The following is a 19,196-nucleotide window of genomic DNA, read 5'->3' on the forward strand; positions in this document are numbered from 1 at the left end:
CTTCCCATGTTTCCATTGCCAGAAAGCTATAAGAGGGTGTGACATACTAAAGTTAAAAGAAATCCAATAAGAAGACATTGGACACTAGGAAAAGGAGATTTATGTAGATCAGAGACAGAGGAATTCCCAAGATGATACTGAGTTCCCAAGAGATTTCTCCAGGAAGCAAAATTAATACTTTGAATCTGAGCATATTAGGAGAGTATTAGCAGAGTTTGAATTTAATTTACATAAGTACATAGAAAACAAGGGGAAAAGCAAAAAGAAAAGGACAAAAGAAGTAAAACAAAAATTCACAAAGAAAGGAAAAAAAATCACAGTTTACTAATACATGAATAGCATTTTTAGTCTTTTAATGAACACAGGAAATTAGGATGTATAGTAGTCTCTAAGGTTTTGCTTTAGTGGTTTCAGTCACCCCAAAAATCTTCAATGGAAAATTCAAAAAATAAGCAATTAATAAGTTTTCAATTGCACACTGTTTTGAGTAGTGTAATAAAATCTTGTGCTGTCCTCCTCTTTCCTGTGGGGACATGAATCATCCCTCTGTTGAGCATCTTCACACTGTCTACACTACTTGCCCATCAGTCACTCAGTAGCTGGAGGGGTTATCTGATCAGAAAAAACAACAGAATCAGGGGTCGCTACTATCTGTGGTTGCCAGCATCCACTGGGGGCCTTGGAACATGGCCAGGTGGGTTGAGGGGGAACCAGTATAACTCCACTGGAAAGATGAGGGACGGGACTTGTGCATGGTACAGAGAGAGGGGGCCCCAGATCCTCATCTTCCATGGTCAATCCGTGGATATTTTCTAAGACTCAGCAATTGATCAGCAACACAAGTTTGTTCCTTAAGAGATGACAGACACAAAGGACCATATCTTGTATGAAATATCCAGAATGGGCAAATCCACAGAGACTGATGCAGGTGAACCCCAAAATTGGGGCTCACTCGGGGAGAGTTCTTGGCTTCACCCAAGAAAGAATTCAAGAACAAGCTTTCAGTGAAAGAAAGAAAGTTCAGCCGGGCGTGGTGGTTCACTATTGTAATCCCAGTATTTTGGGAGGCCAAGATGGGTGGATCACTTGAGCCCAGAAGTTCAAGATCAGCCTGGGCAACATGGTGCAACACCGTCTCTGCTAAAAATACAAAAATTAGCTCAGCTGGTGGCACACGTCTATAGTCCCAGCTACTCAGGAGGCTGAGGTGGGAGGATGCAGTGAGCCATGACCATCCCACTGCACTCCAGCCTAGGCAACAGAGTGAGAACCTGTCTCAAAAAAAAGGATGAAAGAATGTTTATTAGAGCAACAGCATACAGCAAAACAGCTGCTCCACAAAGTAGAGCTACCCCATAGGCAGAGAGGCCCAGAGCAGCACCGGTGGACTGCTGGCTAGCTATATTTATACCCACACTTAATTATATGCTAAATAAGGGGCAGATTATTCACAAACTTTCTGGAAAAGGGGCAGGGAGTTCCCAGAACCATATAAGGTAACTTCCAGGTTATTGCCATGACGTCATAAACTGCTATGGCACTGGTAGGAGTGTCTTATGCAAACGTATTATAATTAGTGTATAATGAACAATTAGAGCAACAAGAGGTCACTTTCATGGCCTTCTTGGTCCTAGCTGGTGTGGGCTAGTTTCTTTGCTATTAATACATTCTGCTTTGATCAGCAGGGTGGTGACCAAGGTGGGGAAAACAAGTCGTGCTGATCTCCTGCCTCAAGGCCAGTGCTAGTAAGAATGGGGTGGGCCGGGAGGGAAAGGGGATGGCAAGGAGGGAGGAGGGTCTATTTGGGGGTGATGAAATGTTCTCAGATTGATTGTGGCCAGGTGCGGTGGCTCATGCTTATAATCCCAGCACTATGGGAGGCCAAGCAGGAGGATCACTTGAGCCCAGGAGTTTAAGACCAGCCTGGGCAACACAGTGAGAGCCCATCACTACAAAAAATAAAAAGTTAGCTGTGGCTGAGCTCAGTGGCTCACACCTGTAATCCCACACTCTGGGAGGCCGAGGAGGGTGAATCACCTGAAGTCAGGAGTTTGAGACCAACCTGGCTAACATGGCGAAATCCTGTCTCTACTAAAAATACAAAAATTAGCTGGACGTGGTGGTGGGTGCCCGTAATCACAGCTACTCAGGGTGCTTAGGCAGGAGAATTGCTTGAACCTGGGAGGCAAAGGTTGCCGTAAGCCGAGATCACACCACTGCACTCTAGCCTGGATGACAGAGTGAGACTCCATTTCAAAAAAATTAAAAAACATTGCTCAAGCAATCCTCCAGTGGCCTGGTCAGGGGTGCCAGCAAGGCCTCGTGTGGGGCACAGCCTGGGCCCGCGAGCAGCGACCCAGAGCCTCAGGTTCAGGGTTGCCAGAGGCCCGGACCTAGGTGGTACTTCAGGTGGTCCCTCTCAGGAGGGCAGGCCAAGGGGCATTAGAGTAGCCGCCTCCCCATCCCTGCCCTCACCCCACCCCTCTCTGGCCCTCCAGCCTTTGGAGACCCTCTCCCTTGGTCCCGCCCACCTGAGACGGAACCTGACTTTGGGTGGCACCTGCGCAGCTGTCCCCTCCCTGAGTCCTCCCCACTGCCCAGCAGGCACAGCTCTGGCACCCCCAGAAACAGGCCCCACTTGGGTCGTAGCCTCCTGCTCCTCATGCTTGTGACTCTCAGGGACCCCAAACACTTTGGCCTTCGTGGGGCCTTTCCTCCAGAAAAATATGAAAAATTATCACTTAAGACTGTGTTGGTATAAAGAATACATTAATACTTTTTTTCTTAGGCATTAAGACATTCTCTTAGACCTGCAAGTGTATTTTTTTTCCTTCTGATTTTAAAATATAGTGAAATGTTTTCGTGGTCCTTCAATATATATTGTGGGCCTTGGGTCCTGTGCACTGGGTGGCTGCCCTGCTCACAAACCTTCTGTGGTTCCCTGGTGCCCACTGCAGTAAGATGCTGGCTTCAATGTCCAGTGCTATCACAGACGGGTGAACAAAATGCCACTACAGCTCAGAGGAGAGGAGATTAGAGACTCATTCTAGATACATCCAACCAGAACATTTCACTGTATGTGCCAGGAGGACGACAGAGCGAGATTCTGTCTCAAAACAAAACAAACCAAAAATTGTGCAGGTTTGCCTAGCACCCACATGGACTGAGGAAAGTAGTGAAACTACTACTGTACTCTAGAATGGGAAACAGTGCATGTTAATAGATGTAATACCTACTGCGTTTAATGTAGTCAAATGTCATGATGGCCAGAATAAAACTTCTGATATGCATAGGACATTGTGGGCATTAAACTAGCACAATTCTCAGGACCATGCTGGAGAGGTAGGTATTTTGAGTATTCCCTGTTATGAGGACACATGAGACTCGCCCAAAGTCACGTGGAGTTAAAGAGGGAGACCAGAATAAACTACACTCCACTGCCTAAAGCCTGTCTTTTAAGTATTCACACTACTACTGCCTTTGCAGACAGTATATAAGACATGGAATCAGTGTTAGAGATCATCTGTTTCAATTCTCTCATTTTACTGATGAGGAAAATAGTTTCAAAGAAGAGATAATGGCTTAGGTCTCCTGACCCTTGACCCACAGATCTTTGCATTGCATCTTCTATGATTGAATCTTACTCTGAAGTTTGAAATGTGCTTCCAACAGTAAGAACTTCAAAACTGCAGTTAACTGCAATCTCAAATGGAACCAGAATGACATTTCAACTCAAAAGACCTAAATTTGAGTAAAAATGTCATTAATCCTCATGACAAGTCTAAAATACTTGCAGCAATCTTAAAATGGTCCAGAATGCTTCTTAGCCCAAATCTCTAAAGCAGCCAGCAAGTTGAGAAGTTCCACTTACCTATGTTGAGGGCTGTGGAAACGGGGCAGTGGTGAGTTAATTATGGGCATGTTTGGTGGAAGAGATGAGGCAATGGATTTCTCTAAATTGTGAAGAAAAGCTGGGGCATAGGATGAGTAGACACACACTAACCAGGTGCATTTGAGAGACAAGACTGGGGTTCAAAGGATTTACCCACACCAGAGCAGACTCATACCTTCCTCCAGTGGGCAGTAATTAATCCTGGCTGGCACGGTTTGGTTGTGTCCCCACCCAAATCTCATCTTGAATTCCCACGTGTTGTGGGAGGGACCCAGTGGGAAGTCATTGAATAATGAGGGCAGGCCTTTCCCATGCTGTTCTCATGACAGTAAGTCTCCTGAGATCTGATGGTTATTTTAACGGGGAGTTTTTCTGCAAAAACTCTCTTGTCTGCCATCAAGTGAGATGTGCCTTTCACCTTCTCCCATGATTGTGAGGCTTCCCCAGTCACATGCAACTTTAAGTCAATTAAACCTCTTTCATAAATTGCCCAGTCTTGGATGTGTATTTATAAGCAGTGTGAAAATGTACTAATACACTGGCTGAGATCATGCCTACCCCCGAATAAGGACAGACATGAGAACTACAGATAGAGTTGGCAGAGAAGATGCCCGCTTGCTCTCTCTGGCAATCTGAATAGCAAGTACTAGATCTGAAGTTGAATCATCTTGTGGCCGCAGCGCTCTCTCCTTTGATGACACTGCAGCCCTCCCCGTCCATCACACTATGTTGTCAGATAACCCTACTCTTGGATCTAGTGGAGGGAGAGGAACATTCTTTCTGGAAAGGGCCAAACAGTAAATATATTTTAGCTTTTGAGGGCCATATGGTCTTTGTCACAACTCAATTCTGCTGTTGTGCAAAAGTCTCGATAAATGTGTCAACAAATGAGTGAGGCTTAGGTTCCAATAACATTTTATTTATGAACACTAAAATTTGAATTTCATATGCTTTTCTCATGCCACAAAATATTATTCTTTTCATTGTATTCAACCTTTTTAAAAACCATTTATAGCTCACAAGCTGTACAAAAACAGATGGTGGGTAAATTGGCCCAAGGACCGGTTTGCTAGCCCCCGGGCTAAAGAGATTTGTCCACTTATTCTTCAACATGCAGAGTGTGAACTATGTGAACTGCATAGGCCACAGCAATCTTACTGCATCCATTCCAGCTGCGTCATTATTTTTGATTTGTATTCATTCAGTCCACCGAAGCATTCACTTGGCACCTCTCCAAATCAGGGTGCTGTGCAAGATCCTTCCTTGGGACACTAGAGGAAAATCAGACATGGCCCTTCTCTCAAGTTCGCAGACTTTCCAGTATCCAGATACTACGGCTCTTATAGAATCAGAAAACACAGCCACAGGCGCAGGTAAGTATCAGAGATGTTTTACGAGATACATGTATCAGATTCTTAAGGCTGCTGTACCAAAATACCACAAACTGCATGGCTTAAAACAACAGAAACTTATTCCCTCACAATCCTGGAGGCCAGATGTCTGAAATCAAGATATTGGTAGGGTTGGTTCCTTCTCGAGACTCTGAGATAATCTGTGACAAGCTTCTTTTCTAGCTTCTAGCGACTCCCAATTCTTAGGGTTCTTTGGCTCATAGATGCATTGCTCTAATCTCTGCCTCCATCTTCACATGGCCTTCAGCTCTGTGTGTCTATTTCCCCTTCTTTTCTAAGAGCTGGTCATTGAATTCAGGGCCCACCCTACCACAGGTTGATCTCATTTCCCGATCCTTGATTTCATCTGCAAAAACTTTTTCCAAATAAGGTCACACGTGCAGGTTCCCAGTGAATGTATCTCCTGGGGGTCACTATTCAGCCCATTACACTATTCTGAGAAGATGCCTAGAAGGATATGGCCAATGTTATCCAGAAGGCTCCATGAAGGAGGTAATAGAAGATAACCCTTCAAAGATGAAAGCTGGCATTCATTAGATGGTCACAAGGGCAGGAAGGGAATGTCAGGTTCAGGTACCAGCCAGACCAGAGTTAAGGAAGTGACATCACATGGGACAATTTGTGAACAGCAAGCAGTAGGGCCTGGCTGCAGAACAGGGTGTGAAGTGAAGGGGCAGTGAGCAGGAGGGCCAGAGAGATCAGCAGGGATGTGATCTTGAGAAGCTGTGTGTGCCATGATCTGGCCCTATTAATTCAGAAGGGTCTGATGGAAGCCTCTGTGATTCTCTTCCATGGTTAAGCATTTTAAAAATTTTATTATACCTCGGATATTCCTAAATATTTAAAACACTGGCATGGTTGAACTAGACAACCTTTAAGCAGTTTCCTCCAATCGTGAGATTTAGATTTCATGATTTAGGTTTTATGATCTCAAACTGAAAAACATGTTAGTTTTCCACCACTAGTGAGATCGTGGCCTCTGCTTTTCTCCTAGGAAGTCCCTCTTATAATCATTCTCTTCCCAGGATTAAAGGGCTACTCTGCCTTCACGTTGCTACCCACTCTTGGAGAATCAAGCTAGGATGCGGTTTTCCTTTCATTACTACATCCATACAAGAGTAAATCAAGAATAAAAGTCCAGTTAATGAAAAGATCACTGGTCTTAATATACTTAGCAAAATTTTAAAGGCAATTAAAATTATATACATAGACAATGATAAAAATTCTAATGAAAAGACCCGGCTCTCCCCTAAAAGAAAAAATCATGTAAAGTATATATGCATTCCATAAAAACATACATGGGGAAAACTTTAGAAGCCTAAAAACAAAACATCAGTAAACCAAGCCACACTTAGAAAAATGAAAGCTGATTTTTATTTTATCATCAACAGCCATTCTTTAGACATGAACATGCATACGTAATATTCTACGCACACATCACAGTTTTTAACGTTAGTTAATAAAGGTTAAACACACAACATACATCCTTACAAAAAAAGTCAAAATGCAAACTTAAAACTTTAAACAAAAGTATTACTAATTTAAAAAAAGTTTGTGTTGGGTACCATTTGTACAACACAGTTAATTTAAACATTTTCATTTTGGTTGCACATGAAAAAGGCGGCAGTAGAAAATAAAGTCATTGAGGGTTTTTAAATAGCAGAATAGGCAGTTTTGCCATGCAGGAGAAGCAATATTAAATATTAGTTTCAAAAAAAATCCACATTTAAAAATATTTAGTTCAAGTCACAGAATTTTTCTCAGTAGAGACCCCAATGCAATGCATAATTAGCTGCCTTAGATGGCCTGTTTGAAAGGATGATATCCCTTCAGAGTGTAACTTTACTAATTTTGGCACAGAAAAGAAGTCTTAAGAACAAGAACATGATTAAAAAAGAGGGAAGAGGAACAGAGGAAAGAAATAAAAGCAAGAATAAATGAGATAGTAATTGCAATCACTAAAAAACTGTGCATTCTCAGTCATTGCAGAATACTGTCTTCTGTCTACAGCAGGTGCTTATTCCAGAATTGTTATTGCAGCATGGATTTAATTTGCTTGGAGGTAGTCTCATCATTCAAATGTTTTGTTGTGTACCTAAAAAAAGGAAAGGAAAAAGATCGGTTTTAGGAACTTAAAAAACAATCAGTATCAGGTTCTCTAATTATGACAGGATGGGAAACTGGTCTCAGCAAAACTCTCAAAATTATGGCTTCTCATTGTAGCTTTAACCCTGTTCAGGTTCTGCACAGCCTGTCATCCTCACTCCCTTTCTAACTGAATAGCCAGTAGCTATTTAACTGAATTACAACTACATTTGCTGAGATGATTGGTTAACCTCTCAAGTAAACAATTAGCTGTAACTTCTCACTCAGAAGAAAATGCTGTTCTATCCAAGAGGCTGGCAAATTATAGCCCATGGGCCATCCAAACCACCAATTTTTGTATGGACTGTGAGCTAAGTCTATTTTTTAAGCTTTTGGATGACTGGGGGCGGTGGGGGAGGAAGACAAAAAAAGAAATAGTAATATTTAATGTGTTATTGTGGAAGTTCTACGAAATTCAAATTTCAGTGCTTACATATAAAAATTTTATTGAAACACACATGTTGATTCATTCATGTACCATCTATGGTTACCTTCTTGCTATGGTGGCAGAGGTGAGGAGCTATGAGAGAAACCATGTGGCCCACAAAGCCTTTAATATCTACTTACTCCCTGGCTCTTTACAGAAAAGTATTCCAACCTCTGTTCTATTCTGTATTTAAGATGCGTCAATTACTACAGCTGTTATATTTCTAAAATGTCTCAATTCTCCAAGTGCCTTATTTCTAGGCATGTGTTTTGCTACATGCATGCAAATCCAACGTAAGAATTCAAAAAAAGAATCACAAAGACTGATAATTATAAAGATTCACGACAGTATTCCCTTAAGTGGTAAAAATCCACTAAGCAAGCCTATGTCTCAGGCACTGTTCAAGGAGCTTACAACCCAGCAGACAGAGAAAGATAACGATACACTAATATTAGTGACAAGGTAAAGCCTAGCGGCAAAGGAGCATAACAATAAGAGAAGTATAACAAGAAGAGGCTACATACAGAGACAGGGAAAGACCATCTCACATGGACACCCAAAAGCCACACATAGTAAGGAGTCTGGAGATTATTTTAAGTGCAATAAAAGCCAGTGGAGCATATTAAGCAGGAGAGGGGTGTGATGTCACTTAAGTTTTATCATTCTGGCTGTTGAGGGTGAGCTGTGGGGAACAGGAGCAGCAGCAGGGAGGCATTAAATAAGGGGGCTGTTACTGAGCACCAAGTGTGAGATGATCAGATGTCAAGGCTTGGGCCAGATTACAGCAGCATGGAGACAGGTGTTCAATGTGTGGGTGTGGACTGTATTTTGGAGATAACCCAGACAGACTAATTTGGTTCACAAGAATTCCACATATAATCTTAAGGACTAGATCTTTTTTTCTAGAGACAAGGTCTGGCTATAATACCCTGGCTGGCCTTCAATTCCTGGGCTTGGGCAATTGAGAGCCCAAGTAATCCTCCTGCCTTGGGCTCACAAGTAGCTGGGATGACAGGTGTGTGCCACCATGCCCAGCTAGGACTACATCCTTTTCAGCAGGTCCACACAGATCAGCTTTCTGTGTTTAAGAAATTTAAACCCAATTCCTATTAGGTTCATTTCAAATTAATTTAAAAACTGAAGAATGCTTATTAAGTACCTGATATACTGTCTACAATGTTACTGAGAAGTCACTCCCAAACTGTTCTCATGTTTTTGAATAGGTATCAGAGTGCCTGGCACATAATTGGTGCTCAACAAATATTTGTGGAAGGAAGACAAAATAAGCAACCAGGTTGGAAAGAAAAAAAAATCCATAAAGGAATATTTACATTAAATGCTAAGTGATGTTGCAAGGATTTAACCTTTTTGTTCTCTTTATGTAAAGTATACGCAATTACACGAAATCCTACAGATGTCTCAAAGTTCTCAAAATCCATTTCTTCATTTGTTTCTCCCCCACTTCTTTATACAACTAAATAGTGGAAAGAGCCAAGTAATGTGCACAGTAAAATTTCTACTGCAGAGTAATTAAAAGTATCACTACTCAGCAATGTACTGTACTATTCGAGGAGTGCTAAGTGTTTTCCTCTCTACCCATGATGCAAGTTCTCGTTTCTTCTGTGGGATGCGATCTTAGCTTCCCTCTTTGGACAAAGCCAATCCAGAGCACACTGCATCACCGCACTCATTTATCAAGGCCAATATTATCTAATATATGCTAAAATAAAACATGAAGATATATGGCGTTATTTTCCTTTGTGCACAAAACCAAAATGTTTTTCCAAGTGCATGACTGTTCTACTAAAGAAAACCAATTATTATTTACCTTTACTCTTAAATTTAATAAAGAAGACAATTATCTACTACTGAACCTGAACTCCCAGTTCTCTTTCTTTCCCTCTTATGATTAAATGTATTTGGTTCCATTTTTCCACCTGTAAAATGGACATATGACTTGATGCCTTCTCTTAGTAGCACAGGAAGTTCTATATAAATAATTACTACAGAAAAGCATTCAAAACAAACATATACATGCATATGGAATTATTCTCTCATTTAAAATCTTTTGGTCACTAAGTTCTATCTGGTGGAGGTGTGTAACACTCGTGTAGTACTTCTGGGGTTACAAAATGCTTTCTAAACGTGCTTTCAGTAAAACATATTAAAGGCTAGATGGATTTACTTTAAGAAATATTTTTCAAAGTATCAGCATTATCTGTATCAGGTAGGGTATTTGTTTAAAAGGAAAGTGCCTGAGTCCCAAGTCAGACCTGATTTTGTTGTTTCTAAAAGCAACATTTTATTTTCTAGTTTCCAAGTTTCCATTATCTATTACAAAGGAAAGAAAATGTACCAAACTGACAGGTGACTCTTGCCTCCATGTTGCTTTCCTTCCCTCCCCTCTCCCTCAAACACAGATTACTCTGTGGGAGACTTCAACCCTGTCTTTCACTCGCCATCACTGCCCTCCTCTGCTTTCATTCTAAGGAAAAGGAAACTGAACTACCCTTAAAGTGAAAAGTAGGATTCTGAGTTAGGCATACTACCTTCAAGCTGAAGAAAGAATCCTAAAACCTCCTAGATCTCAATTACCTCTAAGTTTTTAACAAAGATTTCCTGCCACTTGCTGGCTTCAAAGAGCCTGACCAATCAAAAAGACAAAGGCTTGGGAGAAAAATCAGGCTGCCTGAGACACAGGGAGTATTCAGAAAGAAACCAAGGAGGAAAGACTCATGATATCATTAAATATTGGCAAAAGCACTGAAATATGCATTGTAAAAACCGCAAGAATACAGAATTCTAAAAACTAGGCTTATGGTTAAAATAGTTTCACATTATAAGGATTTTAAATTATGTTCCTTAATCTTACTGATGTTCATTTAGAATAGATCACCTTTATTCAGGCAGTAACTGCTTATGCAACACTTTCCATAATCTTTTAAAAACTATTTTTAAACATTTTTTCATAATCTTAATAAAATCATTTGACAGTTCCACTTAGCTGAAATGATACAGCCTACATTTTATGTGGTAAATATCATTCTATAAATATTTCTGTGTTCATGTAATTTTTGTGTTTAAACCCCCAAAAAATCAAGTAATGAGATGTCATCTTTTATGTCATGTGAATACTACCAATTAAATCTCTGTAGTCAAATATTATAAAATACTGAGATTTTCATTTAAAAATGTTCTAGCAGCTGGGCACAGTGGCTCACGCCTATAATCCCAGCACTCTGGGAGGCTGAGGTGGGTGGATCACTTGAGGTCAGGAGTTTGAGACCATCCTGGTCAACATGGTGAAATGCCGTCTTTATTAAAAATAGAAAATACAGGCAAACGCCTGTAATCCCAGCTTCTCAAGAAGCTGAGGCAGCAGAATCACTTGAACCCGGGAGGCGGAGGTTGCAATAAGCCAAGATCGTGCCACTGTACTCTAGCCTGGGTGACAGAGCAAGACTCCATCTCTAAATAAAGAAATAAATAATGTCTGGCATTCGTAGAAGTTTGAGCAACTAACTTAAGTAAAACTAATCTAAGAACAGACATTAAATAATGACTACTTAATTTTTATTATAAGAAATACATAAAAATAACAGAACACAAGTCTGAACACAAATATAATTACGTTCTATTAAGAGGAAAGAGCTAGTTACAAGCCACTTTGTATGATATTATTTTGTAAAAAGATAACTACTACATAGAGCTATTATCTACATATGTAAAGAAAAAACTCTGGAAGGCTATAGGCTAATAGTGGCTTATCTCAAAATGGTGAGATTGCATTATTTCTTTTTATTTATATTTTCTGAATTTTATTTATAACTGGTATATAATACTTTTATTAAAAAAACAAGCAATCTCTGTTTCAAGAGAAGCAACAAGTAAAAGCCAAAATCTTCAACCAGAAAATGAAGCTGCTATTGTCATGTGTCCCACACATTCCTCATCGTAGAATACTGTCACCAGTGTTTGGAAGCGAGACTATCAGTAAACAAAATAGGATCTTGACATTTCCAGCTTGAACACTTATTTTTATATCCTATTCACACTTAATGCATTTTCTTTACCTAAACCATTTTCCTTACAGATTTTTTCTGTACATATGTATGCATACATATACACACCTGAGAGCATTTAGAAGACCTTCTACACTATTAGGAGGTTGGTCCTTAAGAACTTTGATACAACCTTTCATCTAAAGAAAAAGAAAACAGAAAAAGTAAAGTAGCCATTTTTTTCATGTAACATTCCTTTCCAAATAGTAAAATAAACCAAGACCATAACTATGGAACCCAAGAGATAACATACTATGTCACATTAATTATTCTTAGAACAGAAAAAAACCCAACCTAGGTGTTACTATTCTCACTTAGTTAGTGAGAACAAAATCAGTCAAACTAAAGTACCATACATGCAATGAAAAACAAAGGGTTTGCTAAGGGAAGACTTCCTGGAAAAGGCGCTGAGTGGCGATTTAAAGGACAGAATGGGCCAGGTGTGGTGGCTCACGCCTGTAATCCCAGCACTTTTGGAGGCCGAGGCAGGCAGACCACAAGGTCATGAGATCGAGACCATCCTGCCTGACACGGTGAAACCCCGTCTCTACTAAAAATACAAAAAAATTAGCCAGGCATGGTGGCGGGCGCCTGTAGTCCCAGCTACTAGGGAGGCTGAGGCAGGAGAATGGCATGAACCCTGGAGGCGGAGCTTGCAGCGAGCCGAGACTGCACCACTGCACTCCAGCCTGGGTGACACAGCAAGACATCATCTCAAAAAATAATAAAATAAAAAATAAAGGACAGAATGAGTATGTTAAAGAAAACAGGAGCTTTCAGGTAGAGAAACCCCACAGAATAAAGTATCACACAGAGCACAGATAGGAATTTTTCAGTGCTGGACCTGGAGTTATGAGAGGCTGAAAGTCAGGAAGAGTCATATGAACTGTTATGCCTGGCAGCAGGGGACTCACAGGTTATTTTAAAAGGTAACCACTTGATGACAATGGTATTTAACATATATTAGCCTGGTTATTGTAAAAAAGCGTAATACAGCAGAAAGAACACAGGCTTCGGAAGGCAGAGAAATGTGGGTTCTACCATTTTCTAGCAATTTTTTCTTTTTTTTGACATGGAGTCTCGCTCTGTCACCCTGGCTGGAGTGCAATGGCGCAATCTCAGCTCACTGCAACCTCTGCCTCCTGGGTTCAAGCGATTCTCCCACCTCAGCCTCCCAAGTACCTGGGACTACAGATGTGTGCCACCATGCCCAGCTAATTTTTGCACTGTTTTTAGTAGAGATGAGGTTTCACCATGTTGGCCAGGCTGGTCTTGAACTCCTAACTTTAGGTGATCCGCCTGCCTCGGCCTGCCAAAGTGCTGGGATCACAGGCATAAGCCACTGCACCCGGCCTACTAGCAATTCTATTACTTAATCTGCTAAACTTTAGTTGCCCTGTCAGTAAAGGGAGATGACACCTAACATCCTTAAGAGTATTTTCAGAGTCACAAGGGAGAACAAATGTAAAATTCCTGGGACATGGCAACCATACAGTCAATATTAACTCATTTCTCTTTACATATGACAGGTGTACATGAAGGCAGGAAGCTTGGCTAGCAATCAGTAATCGAGATCCAAAATGCTAAGCGCCTAAACTAGCTATGAAAGGGAAACAGGAAGACAATTCTCACCAAACATTAAAGAACCAGATGTGAGAGGGTGGGGAAAGAAACTATGACGTAGAGAAATTAGAAAACTATTTCTAATACAAACTTTTACAGAGAAAAGAAAAGCAGAGAGCCAACTATAGTCACAAATTATTATGACTGGGTAGGGGAGGGAAAATACATAAAGTCTTCATTTTTTTCCACTGGAGCATCACTACTGGCTGTCTTTTTAATTTCAAGACAGGGTCTCTCTCTTGTCACCCAGACTGAATGCAGTGGTGTGATCATGGCTCACTGCAGGCTGGAACTCCCAGCCTCTCAACGTAGCTGTGACTACCAATGTGTGCCACCACACCTGGCTAATTTTTTTCTTTTTTTGTATAAACGGGGTCCTCACTATGCTGTCCAGGCTGGTCTTCTACTCCTGGGCTCGAGTGATCCTCCTGCTTCAGCCTGCCAAAGTGCTTGGGCTACAGGCATGAGCCAGCACACCTGGCAGCACTACTGACTTTTTATAAGTATTCTGAAATAAACATTTTATTTGAAATGGCCTTTGGCCAAAGGTCATGATTCAAAATTTCTTATATTTAATTATTTATTTATATTGCCAAATATGTAGTAGAAGCCTTCCAGGAGGTACTCAACAGACAGTACAGTCATCCTTTGATCATTCTATTCCACCTGAATACAGGCCACAAGAAATACAGCACAAGGACAGAGGAGATGAAAGTCCACCATTTCACAAACTATAAATCTGAGTTTTGTGAGAGTTTGCTAGCTCTTATCATAAAATAAAATCCTATGGTTTCCATGGAGAAACTCGTTTGAAATTACTTACATAAAACAATAACTTACATCAATTTTGGAAGTTTTAGCAAATGCTCCCACTGGATGTACGTGGTCATAGAGTATTATGACGCCCACCATTACCCTCAAGCAGAATGACACTGTCTCTTCATTTGTAAATCTGCTTCTGTATTCCCTGAAGAGCAGATAAGATATGCATGGAAGAAGTGCATTACAAAATTATTTTTAAAACACACGCACAAGAAAAACCTCTTCTGGAATATTTTATTCAAATTTCTATCAATCAGTTGAATGCAGTATGTTCACAAGTAGCTACACTGATACATTCAAATCTTATGTCTGTTTTCCTTTCCATATCAACCCCCTGAAAGAGATACAAAATTCTTTAATGAGGTGATTCACCTTTAAGCTGACGCTGACTTGCCGCTTTGATCTCTAAAAGGGATACTAACACTATGCCCCTTACTCCACAATGAGATCCCCAGAGAGATGAGAAGATGGTGAGTGGAGCAGTCATCACCCATGGATTCTGGTTTCTATAATATCTGCACCCACATTAGTGTATTACTCCTCTGCTAGACTGATAGCAACAATTTTAGAGAATGGGTGCTACATAAAGGCTGTTACCACCTATGATGAAAAATCACTAGCTTAATAGAGCAAGCAGGTTTGCTATTTAGGGGCTAACTTGATCTAAATACATTATAGTATTACTGGATATCAATTTTACTAAAACTCAATCATATTCTCCTCTCATTTGTGAAAAAGAAAACTGAACTTTTATCTATATACAGAAGGCAGTATATCACAGCAGAAAGAGTACGGAACCAAGACAGAGACATCCAAGCACATGGATAGTGTCCCTTCATTTCCCAGGACCTTACTGCCTGAAGCTGGTGGTGGGGGGAAGGAAGAGGATTATGATAATTGTTGCCCTCCTATTTCGTAAGGTTTTCTAATGAGAAGATGTACAGTATAGTGCTTTGGACCATCGTATATGTGGCCCATTGTTGACCAAAACGTCACTAAGCAGCACATGACTGTATTTATTATTCTGGAATCCAGGAGGGATTCTTTCTGCCTGCTAACAGGAAAAATCCAGCCAGGACACACTGTATCCTACATCATAAATGCTTTAGACAGGAGAGAAAAAAAGAGAGAATTCAGGTTCGTGTTGGAAAAAAACAAAAAAGAGTGACAATTAATAATTGAGAGAAAAAGAGATAAACAGAAGAATAATTCCAGCCCTTTGGCAAAAGGGTAAGATTCTTTACTAAATATGGAAAAAGAACATTTATGGTGAGTATAACCAGGCAGCTTTAAAGCTCTTTTCCCACATCCCAGCCACGAAAAAACCACCACCACATTTCTGTTCTGAGAACAGAACTAAGAGTCTGAGTTAGACTGACTAGTCTGAGGTACCTGAAGACCAACTAACTCCATTTTATACTTAACCAGAAGTTACATTAAATAGCCAAATTATTTTAAGTTTGTTCATATATTAATATTCAATATTTGGAATATACTTACTTTCCACCTTCCAGATAAAACATGTTCATATATGAACATGTTTTGAAATATCAGTCATCTCAACAGCACTGTTAAAGTGAAAAAGATCAGCTGATACTCACGGTGTTTCCAGCATGACTCTGCATACACTAGCCATGGTGCTTAAACAATCTGTGGTATTTTCTATTGGTAAATTTTTATTCTGTAGAAGTATATGAAGAACAAAAAAAGTAAAAGTAACAAACAGTTATTACTTAAGCACAATTTAAAATTTAGCATAATATGAAAAATTAGCAACTTTAAAACCTGGTTCCTACTACTAATTTTCTAAATAATGCACTAGACTCTAAGCAACTGTTCCAAGCACTGGGGATACAGCTATGAGCACGATAGCGAAGGCAGTACTCTTCTGAAAGGCACTTGCATTCCAGCTGTGTAAGAACAACTGCAACAATGCAGACAGTGGGTCAAAGGTGTAGAGTTTTACAGGCTATGCAATAGTTGGATTTTATCCTAAGGGTACTAGGAAGTCACTGGGAACATTTTACATGGAGGAGGGAGGGAACACGGTTTATGTTTTAAGATTACTTGGCTGCTCTATGGAGAAAGGACTGTACTGGGGCAAGAGTGGAGGAAATAAGAATGGTCAGGACACAAATGCAGTAATCCAGATGAGAAGTCTGATGTGGCTGGTGGCAAGAAAGTAACTTTTCATATTCATGATATATTAGTATTTTGGAGGGAAAGTCAACGAGACTGTTTGATGGAATACATGTAGGGAGTGAGGTATGGAAAGGAATTTAGGATGATGGCCAGGCGTGGTGGCTCACGTCTGTAATCCCAGCACTTTGGGAGGCCGAGGCAGGTGGATCACCTGGGGTCAGGAGTTTGAGACCAGCCTGACCAACATGGAGAAACCCTGTCTCTACTAAAAATACAAAATTAGCCAGGTGTGGTGGCACATGCCTGTAACCCCAGCTACTAGGGAGGCTGAGGCAGGAGAATCGCTTGAATCCGGGAGGCAGAGGTTGTGGTGAGCCGAGATCGTGCCACTGCACTCCAGCCTGGGCAACAAGAGTGAAACTCTGTTTCAAAAAGAAAAAAAAAAAGAAAGGAATTTAGGATGACATAACTTGTAATTTTTTGCCTGCACTGGTACTATTCATTGAAAAAGCAAAAACTAAAGAAAGGGCAGGGTTGTAAAAGGCAACCCAGAGTTTGGTTTGGCCGTTCCATCAGATATCACTGAGGTGTCGACCACTCCAGAGACACTGCAAATAGGTGGACAGGTGTGCACACGCAGGCCTCAGAAAAAAGTCAGGACTCAACACATACATCTGGGAGTCTGTTGGCTTCAAGATGGTATTTAATGTCTTGGGCTTGCTGAGATCACGTCTGCAACAGGAGGATGAGTAACAACACAGAGCAGCTGCCTAGGCAATGCTTACCTCTGACACAAATTTTGTTGTGGCATCACTCAAGGTTTTCAGCATTGGAGTTGCCTCAGCATAAAACAAAGACATTCGATTTGCCAATTCATTATTTACTTCGTTTTCTCCTTCTGCCTGTGGGGAAGGTAAAAGCACTTGATGTTAGTTCACAAATTATTACATACAATAACAATAACAAAAGGACCCAGGCAGGGTGCCTGCCTCAATTACATTTCAGACTCTCATGTATTGATAATACTTAAATATTCTTTTAAAAAAAACAAAAAAAAGACTACAAATGATCTGAAGTTATTTTTTTTTTTTAAAGATTAACCTCTTCAAAAATATTTTAAATGATATTAAGGAATTTAAATAAAACCTTGATGAGCTGTCTACTACATACAAGAGATTCTAAATGTTATGGAGGACAGAAAAATGATTATAAAATTGTACCCTGTCCTCCATCATGAACAACTAAGTATCCATACAACAGGCCGGGCGCGGTGGCTCAAGCCTGTAATCCCAGCACTTTGGGAGGCCGAGACGGGCGGATCACGAGGTCCGGAGATCGAGACCATCCTGGCTAACACGGTGAAACCCCGTCTCTACTAAAAAAATACAAAAAACTAGCCGGGCGAAGTGGCGGGCGCCTGTAGTCCCAGCTACTCGGGAGGCTGAGGCAGGAGAATGGCGTAAACCCGGGAGGCGGAGCTTGCAGTGAACTGAGATCCGGCCACTGCACTCCAGCCCGGGAGACAGAGCAAGACTCCATCTCCAAAACAAAAAAAAAAGTATCCATATAACATCCACGGTAAGATTCTAACAAGTGATAACACAAAAAGGGAGTCAGAGGAACATTAAGTTGGAATAGAAGAAACTAAGGAGAAGAAGAGTTATCCTTTTGCAGGTGATATTGGGCAGATAAACAAGGTATTCCAATCTGGCAGGGGAAAGAGTATGTTTTCAAATGACTCCCTAAAGAGTAATTCAGCATATTCGGTGTAATAAGTGGCTGCAACCAACGAAAGATACAGGTTGGGGTCAGACTTTATTGTATAGTACCTTAAATGCAAGCTTAAGTTCGTATTTTTCTTCCATATGGAATGGGGAGCCATTTAGAGTGTTAGATGAAAGGAATGACAACTAAGTCAATTTCCTAAAGAAAATTAACTGATCATCATGGGCGGACTGTAAGAAAATGGAAAAAGACTTGTAGGTCTGAAAATGAGTTATGCTGTGCAGAATGACTGCCAGAAAGAGTGGGAATTAGGCTCTCTGTTGGAACAGTGGGAGGAGGAGATGGAAAAGGATGGAGAAGACATTTCAGAGATATTTCTGAAAACAACTGGCTTTTACCTGTAATTATTGAGGGTAAAAGGAAGAACCAAGATGACTAATGTCTTTAGCCTTAAGTGATGGCAAGGATGCGTATAGTATAGGATTGGCTGTTTTGCTTTTATCTTATTTTACATGGTAGGTATGAAATAGACAGATGCTAAGGTCAGTCTCACACCAGGAACTGGTCAATGCAAAAATCAAATTGATGCAAGTGACAGATGTTTCGTAAAGAGGAATCTTTTCCTCCAACTCAGTTCCTTAGTGCAAGTGCTTCCTGAAATATTTTATCAAGGAAAAAGAAAATGAATGATAGTCTTTGATATATATATTTTTCAAATCTCCTATGCCACTTATCACTCCTTACATAGTTACAGTACTTCTCTATTAAACTATCTATTTGAAACAAGGGTTGATCTTTGAAATTTTTCAGACCAATTATAAGGTTCTCAGAATACACAGAGAACAAGCTAGTATTTTCTTCCGCTCTAGTTTTACTTACGGTACTTAGTTCCTTGGAGGTAGAAAAGATAATAAACAGCTTAAGAGGAGGATAGTCAGAAGTTAACA

At 40.5% G+C, this 19,196-nt stretch overlaps 1 protein-coding gene across 18 annotated transcripts in view; it reads right to left on the bottom strand.

The window, feature by feature from the left end:
• Nucleotides 1-4,790: 4,790 nt before the first annotated feature.
• CYRIB (CYFIP related Rac1 interactor B) overlaps nucleotides 4,791-19,196 on the bottom strand; it is a 180,827-nt gene continuing 166,421 nt past the window's right edge. For all 18 annotated transcript variants that reach the window (XM_023223937.2, XM_023223946.2, XM_023223889.2 and 15 more), the window contains 5 exons: nucleotides 17,310-17,426; nucleotides 15,984-16,063; nucleotides 14,401-14,527; nucleotides 12,007-12,077; nucleotides 4,791-7,399 (listed from right to left, as the gene is read on the bottom strand). In XM_023223937.2, coding sequence (XP_023079705.1) covers nucleotides 7,336-7,399; nucleotides 12,007-12,077; nucleotides 14,401-14,527; nucleotides 15,984-16,063; nucleotides 17,310-17,426 — 459 coding nt within the window. In that variant the 3' untranslated portion in view covers nucleotides 4,791-7,335. The remainder of the gene's footprint in view (nucleotides 7,400-12,006; nucleotides 12,078-14,400; nucleotides 14,528-15,983; nucleotides 16,064-17,309; nucleotides 17,427-19,196) is intronic.

Source organism: Piliocolobus tephrosceles, chromosome 7 (assembly GCF_002776525.5).
Source record: "Piliocolobus tephrosceles isolate RC106 chromosome 7, ASM277652v3, whole genome shotgun sequence".
NCBI classification, from domain to species: domain Eukaryota; kingdom Metazoa; phylum Chordata; class Mammalia; order Primates; family Cercopithecidae; genus Piliocolobus; species Piliocolobus tephrosceles.